Source organism: Lupinus angustifolius, chromosome LG13 (genome assembly GCF_001865875.1).
Source record: "Lupinus angustifolius cultivar Tanjil chromosome LG13, LupAngTanjil_v1.0, whole genome shotgun sequence".
NCBI lineage: Eukaryota > Viridiplantae > Streptophyta > Magnoliopsida > Fabales > Fabaceae > Lupinus > Lupinus angustifolius.
This window is the reverse complement of record NC_032021.1, coordinates 16,577,800-16,605,257: the sequence shown is the minus strand read 5'-3', so window position 1 is coordinate 16,605,257 and position 27,458 is coordinate 16,577,800. Positions and strand designations below refer to the sequence as shown.

Below are 27,458 nucleotides of genomic sequence, written 5' to 3'. Positions count from 1 at the left end.
TCTAGTATTAATAATTGTGATTCTAAGATATTTGAATTTGAAACTAATTATTGTTTTTTTATATTTTAATTAGTTATTTTTTTATTTTAAATAAAATGTTTATAGTGATTTTGAATTTTGATTAAAAAGCATTGAAGAAATCCCTTTAACAAATAAATTTCTTTTCATAAAAGTAACAAATTACACAAGTCTCTAGGAGAGAAATTACATACGAGTTTTCTGCTTCAAAACCTTGTTGTGAAAAATGGATTATTAGTGGATCCGTGGTTGGGCTCATATGCTAAATCACACCATAGGACTTTGGATTGTTGAAAAAGTTCAATTAAGTTAAGGATAATTTTATTGGTATTATTAAGGATTTTCCTTAAAACTTTATAGGTAAAAAACTAATTTTTTTTTGAGGTGTATGATTGCTTATCCAGCAAATATTGTTCTTGGGAATCAAACTCTTAACTATTTTATCTTTTTAGAAATCTAATGTAGTCTTACATCACTAGAAAAGTACACTTCAGTAATTACCCAAAAATAAAATATATAGGTCGGAAGGAAAATCCCCATAAACCCTAATTAAACCTCAGCTGGGAACATACAATTGAGGAGTAAAAGCATTGATCATTGTGATCATTATCCCATTTGATAATGGAAATACAAAACAATGCTTAGACACTAAAATAATGAATTAGAAGTAAAAAAAATTGAAAAATTGTTATTTAATTTAATAATTAGTAATCAAAGCAAGTGGGGGGATAGAAAATTACCAAGAAGCTCTTATGCAGAATGGTTGAAATGCAGATCGCTCACTTATCATTTCATCACATTTAGCACATGTTTATTCTCTTTCAACATGTGCTTTTTTAGCCATTAATTCAGTTATAGTTTGTTAATCAGTTTTCTTGTTAGCCAAACAAATCAATATTGCATATAAATACTGATGTATACAATTCATTGGATAATAACAAATACACAAGAATTCTTTACCTCTTCTTTTATTCCAATATATGTTTAGAGAATACTTTTATGGTATCAGAGCACTCATCTTTTGAGTGCTCTGCTGTGAAACCATTCTGCCAAGAAGCTATTAGCCATGGAAGCAAGCTCGAAAGCAACACACAACTCACCACAACTTATCGATCCATCTCTAAACCCTACAAACCCTTACTACATTTATCCGGGTGATAATTCAGGATTTGTCTTGGTATCACCTCCCTTGGATGGTAAGAATTAGTCTTCATGGAATAGATCAATGAAGAGGACCATATTGTCCAAAAACAAATTTAAATTTGTGAATAGAACAATAGGAGTACCACAACAAACTGACCCAATTTTTTATTCTTGGGAGATGTGTAATACCATGATTGTATCATGGATAACAAGATCCTTGACCCAACAAATTTCCCAAAGCATCATATACATAGATAATGCACAAGATCTATGGGAAGACCTTAGGGAGAGATTTTCAAAGGGTGACCATTTTAGAACTTCCGACTTATTGCAAGAGATCCACTCTATGAGACAAGGGGATAGAACCATTTATGTTTTTCACACTGACATGAAGACCTTGTGGAATGATCTTGACACCCTGAGACCCATTCCAAACCTGTCCTGTAGCAATGGTTCCAATTGTCCACTGCTGAAACTGATGAAAGAATACATAGAATCTGAGTTTGTTATGTGTTTTCTCAAGGGGCTCAATGATTCATACAACACAGTAAAGACACAAATTTTGCTCATGGAACCTTTGCCATTAATCAACAAAGTCTTTTCCCTTGTTCTCCAACAAGAAAGACAACAGGAAGACACACCAAATGGTGAAGGAAGAGGGGCCATAAACTCTATCAGCATAAGCCAACCTTGGAAACCATCATTCAATAAAAATTCAAGCAAGAGTACAATTGAAACTAACAAAGGCACAAGGAAATTTAGTGGAGGAGGAAGCACAAGAAGTTATGGAATGGTTTACTCCACCAACAATAACAAGATTTGTGTTTTCTGTGGAAAGGAGGGACACACCACAAAGGCATGTTACTTCAAGCATGGATTTCCACCCAATTCAAGTTCAAGTCCAAGAATTCCATGAGTGGTTCCATCAACACCATTACTTGTACTCCAACATATAACATGAGTAACCAGATACAAGAAACAAGGCAAGGTGGTGATAGACCAGTTAGCCAAATTGGACAATTAACAATTGATCATGAGCACAGTATCAACCATCTCAACAAAGAACCAAGTAGTGACCATACAATTCCAGGTACAACTCTAAATCAACAATCTTGGATCCTTGATAGTGGTACAACGGATCATGTAACTAATGATATATCAAACTTCACATGCTATAATCATATTAAACTCATATGTGTTAAGATACCTAACAACATGACTATTACTGCTAGGCACTATGGCACTGTTAAACTATCTGAATCTCTTAGTTTGTTTAATACCTTATACATTCCTGGATTCAAATACAATATTGTCTCTTTTCATAAGCTTGCCACTACACTTTAATGCAAGCTTGTGTTTGACAATTGCTCTTGTATAATCCAGGATATGACTACCTCGAGGATGATTGGTTATGTTGAAGCCACCAACACACTTTACATCCTCACCAAAATTGGGAAGTCATTTGCCAATGCCTCACACCAGATTAGTCAAATAAACAACAATAAATCTAACAGCTTTAATCTATGACACTTTAGATTAGGACACCCATCACACACTATCCTCAATAATATTCATAAACAATGTCCTTATGTTAAGTTTGATCAAAATATAGTTTGTGATTTTTGCTATCTTTCTAAGCAATCCAAGTTGCCTTTTCCCTCTAGCACTACTCAATCTTTTGACCTTGTCCATATGGACATTTGGGGGCCTTTTAGCACTTCCACTTTGCATGGTCACAAATATTTCCTTACAACTGTTGATGATTTCACTAGGTATACTTGGGTCTTTCTTATGAGTGCTAAAACTGAAACTAGAAATCTCATTCACAATTTCATCCAAATGGCCTTAGTTCAGTATAACAGAAAACTTAAGGTTATTCGTAGTGACAATGGTTCTAAGTTTAATATGCTTGCTCTTTATAATGAATTGGGCATTATTCACCAAACCTCATGCCTTGAAACACCACAACATAATTCTACTGTTGAGAGGAAGCATATGCACATTTTGAACATTGCTAGATCTATCTTATTTCAATCCAATTTACCTAAGCCCTTTTGGGGTTATGCTATCACACATGTTGTTCATATCATGAACTTATTACCCACTCCTGTCTTGGATACTAGATCTCCTTATGAGATTTTCTTTGGCACTGCTCTAGACCTCAATACTTTAAAGGTCTTTGGTAGTCTATGTTTTGCTACTACTCTTGCTAATCATAGAAACAAGTTTGATCCTAGAGCCAGAAAATGCATTTCCTTGGCTTCAAGACTGGCACAAAAGGGTTCATTCTCTGTGATTTAAACACAAGAGAAATATTCATCTATAGACATGTTAGATTTCATGAGCATATCTTTCCTTACCATGACAAAAGTAAAAAATCCAATTTAGAACCTGAACACCACACCATCGACCATACTCCCTACATAGATGAATATCCTGTCTCATTCCCCTGCACCACTCAACAACAACTACCATCTCCCCATACCTCGCCACCTCGAAACCTCACATCCACACCTATTGATAACCAAACCCACTATTCCAATCCAACACCACACCCTAGGAGATCCCAGAGAATCTCTCACCCACCTACCTATCTCAAAGACTTTCATTGTAACATTCTCTCTACCTATCCCATTAATACTAGCAAATCCTTTAAACATCCCCTTCATTCTGTCCTTTCATACCACACAATATCCCATACTCACCTTCCTTATGCATACCCCTTACTACAAACTATGAACCCAAAACATACAAACAAGCCATCCAATCTCCAGCATGGATTGAGGCCATGAATGCTGAGATTCAGGCCCTGGACCTTAATAACACTTGGTCCCTTATCCCACTCCCTCTTGGTAAGAAAGCCATTGGCTCTAAGTGGGTCTACAAATTGAAGTTTAATTCAGATGGATCAATAGAGAGGCATAAAACCAGGCTTGTTGCCAAAGGCTTCAACCAAACCGAGGGCCTTGATTATAATGAAACCTTTGCACCAATGGTTAAACTATGCACTGTTAGGCTTCTCTTAGCCATTGATGCCACCCACAATTAGATTTTGCAACAATTGGATGTCAATAACGCGTTTTTACATGGTGACCTCAATGAGGAAGTCTACATGATCCCTCCTCAAGGAGTCACATCCACCATACCTAATCTTGTTTGCAAGTTGAACAAATCCTTATATGGATTGAAACAAGCAAGTAGACAGTAGGGAAGCTACTCTTCTTAACTAACACACGCCCTGACATCAGCTTTGATACACAACAATTGAGCCAATTTATGGCTAATCCTATGATCAACCACTACAAGGCTATCACTAGAGTTCTATGTTACTTAAAGGGTAGTGCTTGTCAACGATTATTCTATCCAACAAATTCCACAATTCAACTCAATGGCTTCACTGATTCCGATTGGGCTATATGCCCAGATACACGCAAATCTGTCTCAGGCTATTGCATGTTCTTAGGTGACTCATTGGTATCCTAGAAATCTAAGAAACAAACTACAGTTTCTCGTTCATCATCTGAGGTCGAGTATCGTGCTTTGGCTTTAGCTTCATACGAGGTACAATGGCTAACATATCTTTTACTTGATTTCCAAGTTAATTTTACACAACCTGCACTATTGTATTGTGATAGCAACTCAACTTGTTATATTGCAGCCAATTCCGTATTTCACGAACGCTCAAAACATATTGAAATTGATTGTCACGTTGCACGTAAACGTTTGCAAAATAAGCTATACCATTTACTTCCTATTAACACTACACACCAGGTGGCTGACATTCTCACAAAAGCTTTAGAACCATCCATTTTCAACAATTTATTGCCCAAGTTGGGAGTATTAAACATATACTCTCCAGCTTGAGGGGAGGTAATAAACCTATATATATTCTTTGTTCTTTGTTGCTTTTTTTTTTTTTAATTCTTTTGTAGGAAAGCTTCAATTACTTCTCTGAACCTGCCACGACCAGATTTCCCAGGAAGCACAAGGACCACTTCAACATATCAACCAGCTTCATATAAATGGCACATTGTCTTAGCATACTAAACAAATGCCTCAACTTTCTTATGCAGAATAGTTGAAATGCAGATCACTCATTTATCATTTCATCACATTTAGCACATGTTTATTCTCTTTCAACATGTGCTCTTTTAGCCGTTAATTCAGTTACAGTTTGTTAATCAGTTTTCTTGTTAGCCAAGCAAACCAGTATTGCATATAAATACTGATGTATACTATTCATTGGATAATAACAAATACACAAGAATTCTTTATCTCTTCTTTTATTCCAATCTATGTTTAGAGAATACTTTTAGAAGGAGGCACAAATGGGAAGAGAAAAGGCGAATGATAACTGTATTGAGTTTATTCAAGTGTGAAGTCTCACATTGGATATGAGGGAGAAGTGAAAGAGTTTATAATATGAAAGACTCATGGAACTAACGTCTTAAAGTTTTGGTTCAAGACGTGATGTCTCATTTCTAGCTCTTCACTCTTTCCATACCCCGGTAGTAACGGAACCAACTGTTGGTTGAAGGCTCCTCGGTCACAGTCTCATCCAACAAAGTGGGTTGGAGAGAACTTCTTAACTATTTGCTAAAAATAATATTATTAAAAACTATAAATTTTAAATTTCTAAAGTATTTTCTTTTTGCCGACAGTAATATGCAATAAAGTGAGTCCATTTTTGATATTTTTCCCCTTTGAAAGAATTGTATTTCTTGGTTCTTTCCGGGCTTACAACAATTACACATTTTGGGAAGGAAGAAATACCTCACCTAATGTGACCTTATTGGCTTGACCTTATTATCAGTTTATCTTGTCTACCCAAACTAGTTATGGCTTTCTTAATTTCCTCTTCTTCCATCCCATCTTAAAATAGTTCAGATTTGATGCTTTATGAAGTCATTGAATAGGAACAAGTGAAGGGAATATAAGATTTGATGATTCCGATAGACAAGGATATAGAGCAACTTTTGGAATTAGAAAAAGGTACACTAATAATGAAAGAGATAGAAATTTTTCACTTGCATGTGAAAAAGTTATTTCCAAGATTTATATTTGTGATCTACTGATTATGAAGCAACAACTTTATTATTATGTCATGATTATTTTAATAATATATAATTCTTAGAATTGTGTGTATGAAGAGGATAAACAATTATGGTTTGTAGAGGATAGGATACAATGCAACATAAGAATAATATTTATTCATTGATTTCACACCAATTTAGAAGAAAAAATTGTGGGTTTTGAAAGATTGTTTTTCTTATCATTTTATTTTCTAAAATAACTTTCAAACAATAAAATCTTGATTTATCTCGTTCTGTTTTATTTTATTCCTCTTAATTCCATTCCTACAAATAAAACCTTAAGATACTAACATCCAAACCTTTTAACCAAAATGCTTGAAATTCACATATTATGATGCTCGAAAAATATAACCCAAGTTAGAATCAAATAAACTTTGTCTTCTTTTCCCTTCTTAATCAAATTAACCATTTGTTTCTATTCTTCAGATAAGATGAAACTATTGTACTGTTTTAGTACACTTGATGATGTGCCCTTCAAAATCATTTGTTAGTGACACGCAACCAGGTTCATAAATGTTTTGGATAAGGAAATGACGTCATATAGGATAAACGGGAGCACATCTGCTATCCCATAATTTGTGTCACTCCATGTACTAATAATTAATAAATATCAAATAATTTAATTTTAACTTAAATATATTTTTCTAACCAATCACATACTCATAAAACATGGGTGACACAAAACATAGAACAACATATGTGTACCTAGGATAAATTAGTTGAGCATGCTTCAAGTGTAGGCCATGAAACAGGATTTGGATAAGAAGGTTAAAAACATGTAATAGGACACACACTAGTTAAGATATTTAAATAAGACAATCATATAGACTCCAATTTGCAATAAAAACGGAATAATTTGATGGCAGACATATAAGATAGGTATGAGATATTTTATTGAACAAAATTCTTAGAAAGATAATGAAGGTTAATGATGGGATTAAGGGAAGGGACCCCATAGCAAATGATGACACAAAAAAAGGAAGATGGCAAAACAATGGTCCACAATATTGCAGGTTGAGTCTTTCAGGCAATAATACACTACTCACTAATGCGACATGAATCACCTGTTTTTAACAGTATCTTATTCCCTATTCTAGGTCAATAACATATTATCATATGAATAAAAGAAAAATTTTAATAATAAAAAATAATAAAAAGTAATATTTGATCAGTTCGGGATAGAAAATGAGATACAGTTTGAGATAATGATCTTTATCCCTAGCTAATGAGGGTCGTTGTTTGCTATACGCGTGTCCCTCTTCCACTTCCTTCCACATGGAATGTACCCTTTTCTTCAACTAATCTTAAAAATATGGGAGTTTGATTTCAAGAATTCACTAGGGTCGATAGTGTTGGGAGATCTTTATTTATGGGTTACAATATTTTTTCATATGCTAAGTGAAAGAAGCATGTAAGTGGATTTGACACCACATCTTGACTCAAAACCTTAAAGCATTAGGTCTATGGGTCCATATACTTATATGCTCTTTAACTCATCAATTTTCTTCATTCACACTTGGAATACCCAACATCTCCCCCTGTTGGGTTTATTCAAGTGTGAAATCCCACATTGGATATGCGGGGAGGAATGAAAGAGTTTACAAGAAGGAAAGACCTATAGAACTAATGTCTTAAGATTTTGTGAGAATTGTACATTTGTTTTTTTTATTGTAATTTTTGTTCTTTTTAATAAAATTTTCCCTTATAAAAAAAATTAGATGGAAAGTGTCATGTACTATACAAAGAATAGTCTGGTGTCAGTTTTACATATATATGTTAAAATTTATGGACTAATACACACATGCAAAATTAAATGGTATTTTTTAAAGAGAAAAAGATGTATCGATCGACAGTGTATGAGTTTTTTACACTGTCACTGTATCATACACCATTGATATTTAATGGTTATTGACTTTTCAGAAAAAGTAATCAAAATAAATGATGGATGATAAAATACATGTGTATAAATCTTTACACGTACAATGTATAGATTTTATACTCTTTTTGAAAAGAGAAGAACTATTTTCAATACATACCAACAAAAAACCCTTCATTAGCATTCGGCTAACCTTCCCTTTTGTTTTTAGGGTTTGTAGCCGACTCATATTCTTTGGTTAAGAAAAGCCAAAAATATGAATAGATGATGAATGTATCCTCTTCTCACATTTTCATCACAATTGAAATATGTATCTTCTTCTTTCAAAAAATATTCATAAGAAACAAAAATTTATTATAAATTTAAATTGTTCCAACCCTATCTCAATATAATACTTTGAAGCGATAATGGTGTTTAGTAAACTTTCAATTCGATGGGTAGATAAACTTACAGATAATAAAAAATATAAAACCCACTATGCATATTGAATGATGGAAAAAAAAACTAGGTACATGATGTGAGGGGAGAAAAGATCTACTTTCAAGTGGAATTGGAGGCCTAATTTTTCTTGAAAAGAAGTCATGGTGAATGGAATAAAACTGAGAAAAGATGTGAACCCTAATTGTTCATTTATGTCAGCAGTTTTACTCAATTCATCCTCATAATAATTACAAGATTTGATTTGAATTCAGTGCTCTATTGTTAATTACTCAGATCACATCATAACTGTTGAGGATCGAATACAGAAACTACATGTTTGCTGATAATTAACAAAATATCAATGATGTTTCGATATCCGAAAGCAACATTTGTTGACAGCGCGATAGTTGTTCAGAGCGATAACTATGTTAAAATGAGTTAGTTTCTTATCCAGAAAAATGATAAGAAATACTTACCCAAAAAAATATATCAATGAGTTGCTAATAAAAGACACACTCAGCACTTTTACTAGCTAAATAAATTCTATTTCATTTGTTATATTGATACAAAAGCTCAGTACAAAATATAACAATGATAATAGTTGTGAAGTAAATATATTCACTAATTAAAGTAAGCTGTAAAAACGAGTAATGCATGCGATAAAAACGAGTAATTGTTACTACAAAAAATGATGGACTAAAACATGGTAAATGACGTACACTGTTAAAATCGAGGCAAAATTAATTGTCATTCACTTGCTACTGATCTTATTGAGTCTGTGCATAAAAACACACTAATACTATGTTTCGTTCCATAGAAAATAAGATAAAAGAAAATAGAAGGAAATAAAAATGAACATTTTACACCATTTGATTCGAATATTAAATAGGAGAAAAGAAAAAATATGCAAGAGTCTCACATAAACTTTTCCTCCCTAGTTTGAGAAGATAATAAAGAAAGGAAAACCATCAAAAATTTTAAATTTATCTTTCCACGGTAAATTGAAAGAACAATAATCTAGGTGAAAATAAATATAATATAATATGTTTATATGAAATTTATTAACTTAATTTTATTTTCGATGCTTTTGAACTCACAAATAAATAGTAATTATGTATGCTAAAAGATGAAGTGAAAAAAATGAAATATAATTACTTAAAATTATCACTGACAAATAATAAATAAATTAGAAAGACAAATACAAATATGTGAAAGTGGGGTGATTAAAAATTTAAAAGTGATTGTCAAATATGAGTTATATTTTCTTTTAGACACACTAATGGGAAAGAAGATGTTGGATGTTAATAATTTTCATTGAATTTTATAAACAAATATTGTTATATTATACTTAGTTTATATGTTACTCAAAAAATATTAATTAATATTATTGAAAATAAATTATTTAGTAATGTAATTTGTAATTTAAAAATTGGATATACTACATAATTATATATATAAATAATGATGACACTTATGTCATTTTCAATACACTATGAATAAATGTGTATTTTCTTTCCTTTCACTTTCCTTCCATTTTTAATCATACCAAACAATAAAATTATCACCTAAATTTCTACTACTTTTCTTTTCTTCATCTTTCTTTCCATTTACTTTCTTTCCTTTCACTCTCATTTCTAAACCAAACATAGCATAAATAAATAAGTGAGAAAATAGGAAAAATAAACAAATTTGAGACAAGTGAAATTGTGGCTAAATAAATTAAAATGTGTTTAAGTTAATGCTGTCACATTTTAAAAAAAATATAGCTACAGTATAAATTGTCTATGACTAATATTTTGCAACGCCATTGATTATTATTGTCACATATATTGCGACTAATATACTTCACTAACTTTTAGTGCTTTAGCCCCATTTTTTTTTGAAACAACAAAGGTAATATATTAGAAAGGCACAAGGGATGCAACCCACAACAAAAAGCTAAGGATTATTTCTGATAAATTGTTGTCAATGCAAAACTAAAATTGAAAGCACCATTGGTTAAAAGTAAAAGAACTCTTACCACTACTTGTATAATAATACCATTGCCAACTTCTAACTTGGATAAGATCTACAACATGGTTAATATATATGTTTTTAGCATTAAAAGTTGCATCATTCCTCTCCAACCAAATGGATCACACCATACAGGACACCAGATCATTCTCCAATTATTCCTCCTTTTTTTTAGGCTTCCAGTAAGAGTCATGAAACTGGAGGAATTTCGCTATGGACTTCGGAATAACAAACAGGATCTTCAGCCACACATAAACTCTACCCCAAGCATCTACCACCCACTTGCACGATAAGAATCGATAATCCAAAGACTCGGGTACTCATGGAAGACTGCATAGATCAAGTCCTCCTCCCTATGAAGAATATTACGTCTAAACAGTGCCTCTTTACATGGCACTCTGTTTCTAAAAACTCTCCAAATTAAACAACACACCTTAGCCGGTGCCATCATTTTCCAGTATCTAAAGAGGGTGTTGTTCAAAGCAGAGCGCTCTTCAAACACCACATCCTGCTGAGAAAAACCATTCTCCATAGCTTCTACATAAGCTGTCTTCACCACAAATAGTCCAGAACCCTCTAAGTTCTATCACCACTTATCATCTTTACCTTGAGTGCACTTAAACATATTAATAACATCATAAAGATTGGACGCCAAGCTGTCTTCCCTCTCAAGCAGATCTCTTCTTCACCTTATTTTCCAATACCAAACATTGTGAATCCATTCACCATAGTCTGCCACCAAAGCGTTTCTGTTTTCAGCCAGTAAAAAAAGCCTCGACAATCTATGTTTTAAACACACGAAACCACACCAAATGTCCAACCAAAACCTTGATTTTCTCCCATCACCTATAACCTTTGAAATATTCGTCTCAAAGTCATTACCTAAAATACCATGCTCACGAGATAAACCTCTCAGATACTGCCACCACACAGAGTCAGCAACGGAAGGCAATATGTCCAAGTCAATCCCATATTTAGAATTAAGCACCTTAACCTACAAGGAATTTAACTCTTGAAGTATACGCCATTTCCACTTACAAAGTAAGACTTTGTTAAAAACGAATAGATTTTTGACACCAAGACCTCCCTCTTTTTTTAGCCCCATGATTTTAACAATGGCAAACATGATCTTTTACTGTAGTGTGTGGTGGAGAAATGCACAAAAGCATTGAAGTGTTGGAATGAGTCGCATTTCTCGCACTCGAGAACCTAATCTAATTTGAGTCGCGTGATTAAAAAATATGATTTTAAATCCAATATTGTCGAATGTAAAAAAAAATTATCATTAATTTTAATGTACACTTGGTCTTCATCAAAATCACAGTATTGGGTTAACTAAACCTTTTCTTATGAATGTAGCTCAACATTTTGACCTAACCCTTGATTCGGAAGGTTGTGTTATCCCCAATTTTAACATACAATTGGTCTTCATCAAAATCACAGTAATGGTTGGCAAGTACTTAAATACATAAAATTAAAATGGTCGGTTCTCCAACTCAACTCATCTAAATTTATGTAACAAATAAGAAAAAGTGTGAAATATAGTTCAAAATCACTTGCTCACTCCCTCTCTTCTCTTTCTCGTGTATTTTATTATTTCACCTTTATATTTGATTTTGCTCAAACTATTTTTCCAACTCAAACATAACTCAATTAAAGTTCATGAGTTGTTTGATTTGATTCATCAGTTTGAATTGATTAGGTTCTTTAAAAGAGCTCACGATCTATTTAGTTCAACTTATTAGCCTGATTGATTCAATTTATTAACTCCAATAACTTTATTTAATATATAAATTTAGAATTTTCTACATGTCTATATATGGATATAGGGAGCTACTCACGTGAAAACAATGTTCTATTGTGAGAAATGAGAATAATTAATGTATATCATTCGATCTTGATTGATTAAGATTAAAAGATACATGCAAATGACTATCATGTGACCAATAATTAACTTTTAATCTTAACCATCCATGATTGGTTGTAAGACCTAAATTTATTATTCTCACAATTTTATATGAGAATTGTTCTCACTTGAGTAACTCCCTGATAGAGAGCAACTCACGTTAGAACAATGTGCAATTTGGAGAAATTAGAACACTTAATATATACCACTGAATCTTGATTGAATGGTTAAGACTAAGAGTTACATGCACATGACTATCATGTGACCAATAACTAACTTTTAATCCTAACCATTCATGATTGGTTGTAAGACCGATATTTATTATTCACACAATTTTCATATGAGAACAATGTGCTATTGTGAGAAATGAGAACATTTAATATATATCATTGGATCTTGATTGAACGATTAAGATTAAAAGATACACGCACATGACTATTATGTGACCAATAACTAACTTTTTATCCTAACCATCCATGATTGGTCGTAAAGCCTAGATATTTTATTCTCATAATTTTTACATGAGAACTGTTCTCACTTGAGTAGTTCTCTAATAGGGAGCTACTCACGCGAGAACAATGTGCTATTGTGAGAAATGAGAAAACTTAGTATATATCATTAGATCTTGATTGAACGGTTAAAATGAAAAGATACATGCACATGACTATCATGTGACCAATAACTAACTTTTAATCCTAACCATCCATGATTGGTTGTAAGGCCTAGCTTTATTATTCTTACAATTTTTATATGAGAACAATGTGCTATTGAGAGAAATGAGAACACTTAATATATACCATTGGATCTTGATTGAAAAGTTAAGATTAAAGGATACATCACATGACTATCAAGTGACCAATAACTAACTTTTAATCCTAATCATCCATGATTGGTTGTAAGGCCCATATTTATTATTCTCACAAATTTTTATATCAGTACTGTTCTCACTTAAGTAACTCCATATATATATATATGTGTGTGTGTGCATATATAGGTGTATATATATGTAGGGAGTTACTCAAGTGAGAACAGTTCTCATATAAAATTTGTGAGAACAATAGATCTGGGTTTTACAAACAATCAAGGATGGTTAGGATTGAAAGTTAGTTATTGGTCACATGATAGTCATGTGCATGTATCCTTTAATCCTAACCATTCAATCAAGATCTAGTAGTCCATACTAAGTGTTCTCATTTTTCACAATGACGTATTGTTCTCACGTGAGTAGTTCCCTATATATGTTTATATACCCATAGGGACCTACTCAAGTGAGAACAATTCTCATATATAAATTGTGAGAATAATAAATCCCGGCCTTACAACCAATTATGGATGATTTGGATAAAAAATTAGTTATTGGTCACATGATAGTCATGTGCATGTATATTTTAATCTTAACTTTTCAATCAAGATCCAATGGTATATATTAAGTGTTCTCATTTCTCATAATACCATATTGTTCTCACGTGAGTATCTCTCGATCAGAGAGCTACTCAAGTGAGAACAGTTCCATATGAAAATTGTGAGAATAACAAATCTCGGTCTTACAACCAATCATGAATGGTTAGGATTAAAAGTTAGTTATTGGTCACATGATAGTGTTGTGCATTTATCTCTTAATCTTAACCATTCAATCAAGATCCAATGGTATATCTTAAGTGTTCTAATTTCTCACAATTGCACATTGTTCTCACATGAGTTGCTCTCTATTAGGGACCTACTCAAGTGAGAACAGTTCTCATATAAAAATTGTGAGAATAATAAATCTAGGTCTTACAACCAATTATGGATGGTTAAGATTAAAAGTTAATTATTGGTCACATGATAGTCATGTGCATGTATGTTTTAATCTTAACTGTTCAATCAAGATCCAAAGGTATATAGTAAGTGTTCTCATTTCTCACAATAGCATGTTGTTCTCACATGAGTAGAGGGAGTTACTCAAGTGAGAACAATTCTCATATATAAATTGTGAGAAGAATAAATCTGGGCCTTACAACCAATCATGAATGGTTAGGATTAAAAGTTAGTTATAGGTCACATGATAGTCATGTACATGTATCTTTTAAATCTTAACCATTCAATCAAGATCCAATTGTATATATTAAGTGTTATCATTTCTCACTATAACATATTGTTCTCACATGAGTAGCTCCCTAATCACTATTAGGGAACTACTAAAGTGAGAACAATTCTCATATAAAAATTGTGAGAATAATAAATTTGGGCCTTACAACCAATCATGGATGGTTAGGATTAAAAGTTAGTTATTAGTCACATGATAGTCATGTCCATATATCTTTTAATCTTATTCGTTCAATCAAGATCGAAGAGTATATATTAAGTGTTTTCATTTCTCATAATAGCACATTATTCTCACGTGAGACCCTATGAGAGAATTACTCAAGTAAGTACACTTCACATATATAAATTGTGAGAATAATAAATCTGGGCCATACAACCAATCATGAATGGTTAGGATTAAAATTTATTTATTGTTCACATGATAGTCATGTGCATGCATCTTTTAATCTTAACCATTCAATCAAGATCCAATGATATATATTAAGTGTTTTCATTTCTCAGAATAGCACATTGTTCTCACGTGGGTAGTTTCCTATCAGGGAGCTGCTAAAGTGAGAACACTTCTCGTATGAAAATTGTGAGAATAATAAATTTGGGCCTTACCCAATCATGGATGTTAGAATTAAAAGTTAGTTATTGGTCACATGATAGTCATGTCCACGTATTTTTTAATCTTATCCGTTCAATCAAGATCAAATGGTATATATTAAGGGTTTCCATTTCTTACAATAGCATATTGTTCTCACGTGAGTAGCTCCTTATGATGGAGTTACTCAAGTAAGAACAATTCTCATTAAAAAATTGTGAGAATAATAAATTAGGGTCTTACAACCAATCATGGATGGTTAAGATTAAAAGTTAGTTATTGGTCACATGATAGCCATGTCCACATATCTTTTAATCTTATCCATTCAATCAAGATCGAATGATATATATTAAGTGTTTTCATTTCTCACAATAACACATTGTTCTTACGTGAGTAGCTCCTTAGCTCCTTAGGAGGGAGTTACTCAAGTGAAAACAGTTCTCATATATAAATTGTGAGAATAATAAATCTGACCTTATAACCAATCATGGATAGTTAGGATTAAAAGTTAATTATTGACACATGATAGTCATGTGCACGTGCCTTTTAATCTTAACCATTCAATTAAGATCCAATGATATATATTAAGTATTCTCATTTCTCACAATAACGCATTATTCTTATGTGAGTAGCTTCATGATATGATATTGATGTGATTATAATATGATGAGATGATATAAAAGACAAGTCCAACAACCATTAAATAAAGGAAAAAAATCAGGCATTATATAAATTAAAAAATAAGATTAATCTTTCATAAATAACGTAGGATGGCCTAAAACATTGTGATACATTATGAGACATTTTTCATGTGTATACTTGATCAATACAATGAATTAAGTACAGTTTCAATTTCATCCCACTACCTTCTCGTCTTCATTAAGTGGAAGCATGTTGCTATTTCCTCTTTCTTCATCTTCTGGGTCAACTTTACTTGAATTTTGTAGCACCTCAGAATATAGAAAACGCCTAGCAATGAACTGAAAATACAACAAATTCAACCCTGCAAGAACAGCAATTGTGTAGTAATAATACTCAAGCCTATTCTTGTTCAAATCATTGCCACCCAACCAAGGTGTTTTGCCATTTTTCCCTGTTGCTAATTCAATGATCTTGATAATAAGAGAGTTCAAGTAATTGCATATTGATAAACTGAGAAAAAACACTGCTCCACCCAATGTTTTCATGCTATTAGGCCAATATGAGGTTAATAACTCCATCATTGCTACTGCTGCAAAAGCTTCAACTAAGCCAGATAGGGCAAACTGTGGCACAAGCCACCAAATTCTTGTTGGTGATTCAAATGATCCATTTTTCAATGCTTCGCCACGGCGTCGCTCTTCTACCAAGCCAGACACTATCATGCACACAATGGATAACACAATCCCTATCAATATTCTTTGATCAACTGTTAACCTACTACCCCTTTTGTTTCTTGTGTCCCTAAAAGGGACATAGATTTTCTCATAAAGGAAAATCCATGTAGAAAGAGCAATCATAGGTACTAGACCCATCCATGCTGGAGGAATATTGAACTTTCCAATTGATTTATGTGTTTGAATTACTTGAAGGATACCAAATGAGTTCGCTTGTGTCATAGAAAGGAAGCATAATATTCCTGCTAACCAAATTGGTAAGGTACCTATCACAGATTTCAACTCTTCTACTTGTTGCACACTGCATAATTTCCAATTATCAACCAATTTTACATCACTGCCACATTCACTAGGGTCTGTAATTATAGCAGCTTTGTCAAAGAATCTGAACCTATTTGTGTGAGGAAGCTTAGACATTCTTGGGTCTAACTCATCTTCAAGTGGAGGATCATAAAATGAGAGTTCAGAATCTTTACTTATATCAAGATGACGTTTTCTATTAGCAGCAATAACCACTCTAACCAAGTCAGAGATTACACTTCCTTTAGGTTTCGATCGAATATACGCCTTGCGCCCTAATACGAAAATAGTTAAGGAGCATGCAAAGCATGCAGTAGGGATGATAAAACCCAGAAACCAGTTAACATTAGTCTGAATGTACACAACAACAGTGAGAGTTAACAAAAGGGCAATTGTGAACAAAAAGTACCACCAATTGAAGAAACTCTCTAGTTGTTCTCTTCCTTTTTCTGTTGAGGTATCAAACTGATCAGCACCAAAGGAAATGTTGCAGGGTCTTAGGCCTCCAGAACCTATAGCAAACAATGCAAGTCCTACATAAAGGATAGAGAGTTGAAATCCAGTGGCTTGTATGCAATCAGAATATTCAGATTCATAATGAGTTGAACAGCTTGGAGGTCTTAAAGATGGAACACCAGCACCTAAAGCTACAAATCCCATGCCCTGTCAAGTAACAGAAAATGAAGTAGGTCTAGTTATTATTAGGGCCTTAAAGCATGTGTATTGCATAGAAAAGAAATAAGAAATGCATTTGCATAATTCAATAAGATACATACTATTCCTATTAGTGTTCAATAAGCAAGGATTTTTGTATCAAAACATGATTTTCATTTTGTATTTAATGATTTGAGTTTCATAATAGCGATTATGTGTTTATTATCTTTTATGAATATTATGCACATATATTATAATTTATATGTGTATCTCAAATATATTGTACTTATATTTTCGAAGAATATGTGTATCGACATATTAGATATATGTCGTATAACCATGTGTTAAATATGTATGTGTAATAAAAGATTATTGTAATTCAAAAGGCAAAAAATGAATTGAAAAATTGTGATTATGTGTCTATCCTTACCAGAAATGAAGCTATGCTGCTAAAGAAGAGAGTATTAAACTTTCCAGCATAAGCATCAGCTATGTAAGCACCCACTAATGGCAGAAAATTTGTGGAACCAGCCCAAAGGGTGAACACTTGTGCAGAAGTTGTATTATCCATATTGTATTGGGTATGCAAGTACACAATCAAGTTGGCTATTAATCCCATAGATGCCACTTTCTCAAATGTCTCATTAGCTACAACCAAATAAAAACACAAAATTAACACTCATTAGCACCATTAAAAAAGTCATTTCATAATAATATTTTTTTGGTATAAAGGGTAAGCAACTAATCCCTTCCGGGATACATGACTACTCTCCCAATAAGTATCACTTCCAGAAATCGAACATTTTACACTTTGGTTCATCTGGGGCTCTAATGAAGCCTTACACCACTAGTCTTCCATAATAATATAAATAAATCATAATAATAACATGAAAGATTTACCAAGAATGTATCTTATTGCTCTCCATCCTCCTTGCTTATTTTTGGTTGAAGAAGAATGGGGCAGGTTTTCTAAAGATTTTTGGCTTTCTGAAACACCATTTTCATTCATCATATTTTCCAGCCTAAGATCTTTACCTGCCCCACTCTTCTTTGAAGAGCCAAAAAAGCTCTTTTTTTTGCTTTGACTTGTGATTGCAAAAACCTTCACATTTATAGCAACATTGATAACTAACTTATTTAGATTACAGATGTAAAAGCTGTTAAAGATTAAGTCCAACGTGGTTGTGTTTGATTTATTTAGTTACCAACTTACCATGATATTTCTTTATTTGGGTATTTTAGTTTTGACCAGGCCACCTTGTTTACTATAAAAAATTAAAATTAAAATCTGCGCAACTTATTTGCTAAATTTAATTAAATAAAAATGAACTTAATCACTTCTTTTACCGATAATTCAGTTTAATTTGTTATCATAATAATGATGTAAAAACCTTGATGATGTATTGTAAAGGATGTCACATTGGCATCCAGGATTAGATGTTAAGCGAATTAAACAGATAATAAGTACTTTATAAAAATAGTTAACAATATATAAATCATTATAAGTAAATCACTACTCTTTCCATTCATTATTATATATTATATTTTCAACTAAATCACAAGGTGGTTAATTTATATAAATTAATAGTAAAAAAATAGTCTTTCTACAAATAATGTAAAAAAATTATACATCATCTATTATTCACATATCAATCATCATTCAATATTAAATAAAAATAATATACATGAATTGTAGTTAATATATTAATCATACGAAAAAAAACATTATAATGACAGTGGATGAGTAATAAACTCTACAAAATACTATAACCTTACAATTTTATTTTCATTTAGTATTTTATTGCTTCTTAATAGCTTCATTCCTAGTTTAAGTGTCTATCAGAAAAAGACAATTATATTCATATTTATGTTCTTTAAAAATGAAAACATTAATGATTATTTTTAGAGTAAATTACATTGATACCCCTGAATTTTATTGAAATTATACAAACTATTCCTCACTTTTCTACACCTACACAAACCTTTCATAGTTTTTGTACTTTCATTACACTGACCACCACTGTATAAGAAATAAGTGTAATCTTTTAAACAAAAAATGTGATAAATGCAATTAAGTTAAATAAAACATGATATATTGTGTAGACAAGTCTAAATAATATATACGTCAATGTATCTTTATTATTTTTTGTTGCAAAATGCATCAACAATTCTAAAGAAATATTGTTTAAATCGCTCTTATAATATAGTGTAACGAACCAAAAATAATAATGAAATATTCACTCATCTATTATTTGGACTTGTTTTCACAATATACCATGTTTTGTTTAACTTAATTGCATTTCTCACCTTTTTTGTTTAAAAGATTATACTTATTTCTTATACAATGTGGTCAGTATAATTAAAGTATAAAAATTAGGGGAGATTTGTGTAGGTGTAAAAAAATGAATGACAGTTTGTATAATTTCACTAAAACTCAAGGGGTGTCAGTATAATTTACTCTTATTTTTATAACTCTACCATTACTAATTAATAAGAGATAGTATGTGGACATGAATAATTATACTTATTATAGCAAGATAAATGATGAAGTTATAAAATAAAGTAAAAGATGATAAATTCGGTAAGATAAATCAAGATGTCAAACTAAGAAGAAGATGAATTAGTTTCCTGCACTAAATGATAATTTTTGCAGCTTCAAATATTACAGTATTATGCAATAGAATATAAGTTGCAAAAAGTAAAGTACATAACTTAAAAATGAAAAGAATAAGCAAAAGAGTAGAAGTACACATAAAATTTTATATTATTTCACTTTCTTGTTCACTGAAAGTTACATTCAGTCCTCTTGTAGTACAAGAGATTTTCAATTGATATTATGAGTTGCAATTACAAATCTCACATCCAGATCACCAATACAATACACACTCACCAATATCTCTCACACTTAGGAGAACACCTATTTTAAGAAACACTTTCCCTTTTTCACCACACCTTATGGTGAAAAGTGCACCGCAAATGAATGAAGAAATTTACTAGGGCAAAGATTGTTTTACAAGATATGATAATTCTATAACTTGCAATCCTTAGTATCTTTCTATAAAAATCTAAGAACAAACACTTAGGTGCAACTTCAGAAAAATCTGAAAGTTAAAACTCAAGTTGCAAAAACAAAGTGCAGAAACTTCTATGAAAGATTGTGTGAAAGTAATTATGTGTCACGAATTAGGTGTTTTTTTGGCCTTTAAGTAGACTTCCAACTAACCATCATACCAGAGAGAAAGGTAGGAGACATTTGTAATGAAACTCATTCATTTTGGATGAAAGATGTTTTTGTTTGGATTTGAAAATCTGGTATAACAACTCTCATTAACCGATTACATCAATCCAATAACGAATTACCAAAACTCTCTACCCAATTGAGTAATCAGTTACTCATTTGAATAATCGGTTATCTTGTGTCGTTTTTGCTAGGTAACCTGTTACTCAATTTGGGTAACATGTTACTACTCCTAGTAACCTTTTACTCAGTTTAAGTAATCTGTTACATAAGTCCAGTAACCTATTACTCAGGTCAAGTAACTTGTTACTTAGCATTTTAAAAATTAATATCTTTTCACTCTAAGTTTTCAATGGATTTTAAAATCGTTTTCACTTTGAGAATTATGGCTACTCATGCATGAAAGATTTAGGATAGAAGTATCTAACTTAGAAGACTCTAAAATCTTGAACATTTGAAACTTATCTTCTATGTCTTCAAGGTCTCCTTCCTTTTTCTTATTTTTGTTGATATTGGTGTCTAATGAAAATTGTGCCAAGATTAAGAGCAATTTCTTCTTCAAAAATGCAACATACAATTATATTAAAAACAATAAAGTAAGACCAAACTTGTCCCTTACAAGCACGAGCTTGTTTTAAAAAATAATGGTAGTTTTAATCCACGAGTTTGACTAAAAAATGAACTCGTCTACTATAGCTACGACTTCGTAAGAATCTTGTTCACGTTGGTCATGACTTCAAACGAAATTTTACCCTATATCCACGACTCCCCAAAAGTACACCAAAACATTAAATAATTTAAAAGGTGATCCAAGGTTATAATATTTCAGTTAATGTACACATATATGATAAATTTGCCACATGAGTAATTCCAAGTTTAACTTAATAGGCATTTGTTTAAATTGATTTTAGATTTAAGTTCAATGTGAACTATTTTTCCTCTTAATTAAAGTGCACAAATTTTGGAATAGATTAAGGAACTCAAATTTATGTTGCTCATCTGTCTTATTGATGACAATTGATATATACATTTATGTGTATAAACATGTGTAGAAATGAGACTTTTAAATTATTTTGCTTGAAAATTTGCTAAACTAGTAAATAGCAGTATAAAACTAAGGATGGCAAAAAACCTGTATCTGTGGGTACCCGTGGGTAAAACCCATATGGGCACAAGCACAGGTTACAAACGGGCATATATGGGTATGATGGTACTCGTGCCCATGGGTACCCATTATTTATATGATTACAATATTATTTTTAATTAAAATAAAAAATATATTATCCTAACCTTCATTACACTATGTACATCTTTTCCTTTTACTTTGTTAATATTTTTTTATCTTGTTTACATCTTTTATTGAATTTGGTGGTGAAACACCCTACAAATATTATTACATGTGTAAAAACACACATGTCTTGCAAATAAAATATATATTTTTATTAAGGAAATGTGAACATCAAATCACGCAAATAGAAAACACCAATAGATTTAGCATTTTTTCCAAATATTCAATCAAAAGGCACAATAATAATTAAGTTTCATCTCATTTGAAATATAATATAAGTAGGAAGTTAAAAAATACCAGCAAAAAACCCACACGCGTACCCGTATGGGTACAGGCAGGTATGAGTAATATTATCCTATTTCAAAATGGATAGCAGGTAGCTACTACATGCCCGTTGTCATCCCTATATAAAACTACTCTAGTGTCGCAAACAAGTATAGAGTTTAGGAATTGTTATATCCACAAGGACTTGCTAAATCTTGCCTTTCAATAATTAAATTAGTACTCTAAGCTGGTTTTTTAAAATGGTTTTCAAGGTTGTTGGTTTGATGACATAATATAGTTCAAATGTAATACAATGATAAACAGAGCTTGAATTGAAGAAGACAAATGACCTCAATATTACTAATTAGTCAATTTAATTATTCACATACAAGAACTCAAATATAATCAAAATTTCATGAACTTCATATAAATAAGAAATATGACTTAATTTTATATGTCTAGCAACTTAATTCTACAAGATTAAGAAATATGACTGACAAATCATGCTTTTGTGACAAGTAGTCCATGTATGCAAGTTGAGTTAAAATACAACACCTCGGTTGTGCTAGCCGCTAATGTCTTGGTCTATACTAACACTTTATCATAGATAGATCTATGTCTAGTAACTACAATGATAAAATTATGTTTTATGAACCTTCAACTATATCTCTATGTCTAGTAGTCTATGCCATTCAGTTTGGGAGTTATAAAATTACAAAATTAGTTCTACGACTAGATGCTAATACGTTACTCGCATGAGATGACACTTTGATACATGTCTATGCCTAGAAAACATATCAATTGTTGAGTTATGCAAGTTCAGAATTATGCAAGTATTATATTAACATTCTATTCTAAATTCATACAATAAGTTTGTTAAAATTAAAGAAAGCATTATGCACATACAAGAACTCAAATATAATTACAACTTCATATAAATAAATCACCGTGTATACATCAAGCTTGTATTACATTCATTTCCAACAATGGAGTACTTAGCTACTCATGTTCACACAATACAAGGAAGATAAGGTCAATACACAACTCATGGGATGGTAAACCATTCACAAATGAGTATAAATTAACTCTTATAGTGCTTACACTTAGTTCTCATGATCTAAGTAAGCTAAACTCCCTAAAAACCCTGAAAATAAGTACTATAAATCAATATTATAAAATGTATATCTAATAGGCCGAGTTGGAAGTCTTTAAATAGTGTTGAGATGTTATCATATGCATTCAGTGCACCTCCACCTAACTTCTCGTGTCCTTTTAGTGCACCCATTTGCGTTGGGCGCACCTCCATGCGCTCAGCGCACCATCGACTACGTTGAGCGCTGCGCGCAGACGAAACAAAGATCCAACCATTCATATTGAAGATCCGTCAATTAGACACAACATATAAAAAGTTCAGCTCGATCCAACGGTAAATGAATGAGATATCACGATTTTACTGACACATGTCATGGTTGAATTCTTGTTTTTGTCCAAAACTTCTCTTTTTGCAACTATTCCATCGGATTAAGCCTACAAAACATTTCAAATGTGAGACTTGACCATTTAAACAAGTTTTAATCATGTTATAATTTCATTTATTTGAGTTGGTTAAGTAGTTAAAGTGCCATAAAAAGAGTGTATAAAACATGACCATTTTAACACTTATCAAAATTTTAAAATTAATGATAGTTATATATTACGTTTATATATATATATATATATATATATGATTATATATATATATATATATATGATTATACATTTAATGGATATAAATTTAAATATATGCTATCTACATCTCTATGTATGTATACATATGTTTAGAATTATATTTATATGTATATCCACATGTATAATGTATTTAGCTAATGAGTTTGAAGAGTCTAATAGTACCTCAACTTTAGTTTATCCTGTTTATTTAAAAAACTCAATTTTTAGCTCAAATTCAACTACTTTAATTCATTAACTAAGTTTATTTAACTAAATAATAAGTAGATTTTTAAACAAATATCGAACTCGTTCGTTCAAGCCAAATATGATAATTAGGTGAGACATAGTTCAATTCAAATATCATATTAATTAGGTGAGAAAAACTCACCAAACTAAATATTTAAGATAACTACATTTACATTAGACCATGCAGTTCAAGGAAGATTATTGTAATGTTTGAACCATGATAAATGATAAATATAACTAAGTTTCACATTAGAGGAAGTGTGTGTACTTTCTTGAAAACTTAAAAGTAAACATTTGAAACAAAAACAAAAGGAGCGGTTAAGACTGAGAAATCATAAATCATAAGCTACCTAAATTTAAAATACCAATAAACTCAAATATCCACATAGAAAATAAAATAAAAAAGTTTGTTAAATGATGTAAGACAATATTGGATATGGTACCAGATGGAGTATATTTGTTGTCTTATTTTTTAACCACTTAATGTACTATCACATCTGATTGGTTGAAAAAAAATTATTTAATTTAAAATTGTAATTATTAAATATTTTTCTAGTCAATCATATTTTCTAACACATAAAGTAATACAAAGGAGTGAAACAACAGATATGGACCTGATACAACACCAAATACAAAGACTTAATGATATTTGTAACTAAGATGAACAATCATAAACATAAAAAAGATTAGTTTTTGGAATACCCATTACCAAGATTCACTCAAAGCATTTATTTATTTGTAAGTGATGATGAGAAGTGGGAGACTCTTGCTATGCTGGCTATAATAACATTCCAGGTTGGCCAGTGTTCTCTAAGATTCTTTCAAGCTCATACCATGTGCGCCACCATATCTCCCTCAAATCTCTCTTCACCATTCTCCCCATTCATCCCATTTTTTCTCTATCACCAAAGGATACACATATATATCATACCACCCTTCATTGATCTAATCATAATCGAGATTGTAATATTATGATTTTGGTAGTTTTTACGACTATATCAAGTGATTGTATTGTGGCGGTATCTATATGTTTTATCACAATTGTAATAAACACAACATAATCACTATCGTGATCGAAGGTTTATATCTTTGATCTCGATTCTTTTTGTTGATGGGTTGTTGATTCATGTATATAGAAAGGGAATGAGTTACTTGAGTTGGGTACAGGCTTTGGCTTCTGCATGGGGATTCATGTTGTTGGTGGCACTCACATGTTGTTGCATCAGCACCAAACCTCGACAATATAATGATGATATCTCCAGCAATGGAGGTTGCACTTGCGATGGTGGTGGCCAAGTATGTGTTTGATGTTTATCAAAGTGCCCACTTTTTATCATATATTTGATTTTGTTATTATTATCATTCAATGTTATATCGATAGAAATGATTTATGTTAGAGCATTATGATGTCGTCTAATTCATGTAATTAACTCATCTAGTGAGATCAAGGCTTAAATATTGTTATATTGTTATTATTATATTATTTTATGCATGAATTAATATATTAGCGAATGAGTGGGGATCATATATTTTATGGATATTTAATGATTTAGATTTACTCACTAATTAAAACTATTGATTTCCCTGGAATTGATTACTAGGATGAGAAGTAAATTTAAAAAAATTTTACTCTTAGAGTAAGTGGATTACTCCTCTTAACTAATTAGTATAAATATGTTTATGACTATGTTGAGGGTTGCAGCAGATGATTTTGTAAATTAGTGACATATCCATCTTATGTGATGATATAAGTTTCAGCTATATATATATATTGGGTTAGGATCTTCTTTAAACACCTAAAAAAAAGTAAAAAACAACATGAAAAAAATAAAATAATATGACACTTTTACCATTTAAAGAAATATTTTTACCCTTAAATATAAATACAAAATCAAGAACTTGCCTTTCCATTATCAGAGAGAATATTTTCCGGGTTGATGGGACTAAGAACCTCTTCGATACCAATTTACTTTCTCTTTTGATTCTTTGGCTCGGTCGTTAATTTGTTTCTTAAACATATGTATTGTTCTTCATCAATTTTCATGAATGCAATAAAGATGCTAGAAAGGGAATTTTCTTCTTCTTTTTTTCCATCCAACTTAGCCTAATTGGTATACTAAAATTTTGGGAATAAATGCTTGAGTCTTTCCAATGAGCACCTTATTTTCTCTTTTTCGTCTGCCAGCTTTGGTAGGTAGAGAATTGGAATATATTACAGCAATACAACACTTTTTCATCGAAAATAATTAATGTTGAGTGGCTTACTTAAGGGGTAACTTTGACTTCACATTCCACGTGATAAAGGTAATATAAAATTATAAAGTTTGTGTATAAAGAGAAAAAATACTCATATATTTAGTAACTTAAAATCTATATGTACTATATGTCTATATCAAATTAAGGATGGATATACATTTTTCTTATATCAAAAAGAGAAATTCGTTTTAAAGGTGGAGCTTGATCCCCTTCCATTAAGTAATTAATAGGCCATTGTTCTTCTTTTTAACGATCTCCCAGGGTCGCCTTTTCTATCACAAGCAAGCTTAACCCACATTCAACCACACAGCTACTTAGAAACTTAAATTAACTGTTTGTATTGGAAGTGTGATGTGAACCTCTTGAGTAAAAGGCTCTTGAAACGATCTATCTTGGTTGGTGTATGGCCTAGGCTCACAGTTGAGTAAAGCCTTTGAGATTAAGCAGGGGAAATAACTTGTGTTTGGCACAAGAAGATGAAAAAGATTTGAGGTGAAAGCGCCACAAACAATTCAGTTGTTTGTTAAGCCTAAGTGATGTTCGCCACAAGAACTTGGTTCTTGATAAGAACTTCTAATCTTGGTTCAGCCAAGAAGGTTTGGAGAATACTCTCACAAGGATATAATCCTTTTTTGATTCACAAAGGAATGCAATTTACTTTTGACTCAATGTGTTTATTTCATAGCAAGAAGCATTACATTTATAGGCAAGCCTCTAAGGCTCCCACGGCTTGTAACTAAGGTGCATGCTTAGTACGCTTACATTGGATACTCTAAAAGCAAATGAATCTACTCCTAACTTAGACTATATTCGAGTAGTAAAGGAAATAGCACATGTGCCTTATTACAATTGAAAACAAACTTAAAGACTTGGCCTAATGAACTTGAATGCCACGGTTGGATGAGCATGAGATTCTTTTTATTCTTAAGTGCACGGCTCAACCATTAAGTGAAATGATCAAGAGACTTGAAGACTCCTTAATGCTCACG

General features: G+C 31.7%; 1 protein-coding gene across 1 annotated transcript; it reads right to left on the bottom strand.

Annotated features, from left to right (window-relative positions):
• LOC109363368 (protein NRT1/ PTR FAMILY 2.8-like) lies at window positions 15,910-18,613 on the bottom strand. The gene is made up of 3 exons (XM_019609615.1): window positions 18,371-18,613; window positions 17,901-18,118; window positions 15,910-17,479 (listed from the first exon to the last, which is right to left on the bottom strand). Exons 1-3 carry the CDS (start codon window positions 18,480-18,482, stop codon window positions 15,995-15,997), a joined length of 1,815 nt encoding a protein of 604 aa, XP_019465160.1. The 5' UTR covers window positions 18,483-18,613; the 3' UTR covers window positions 15,910-15,994.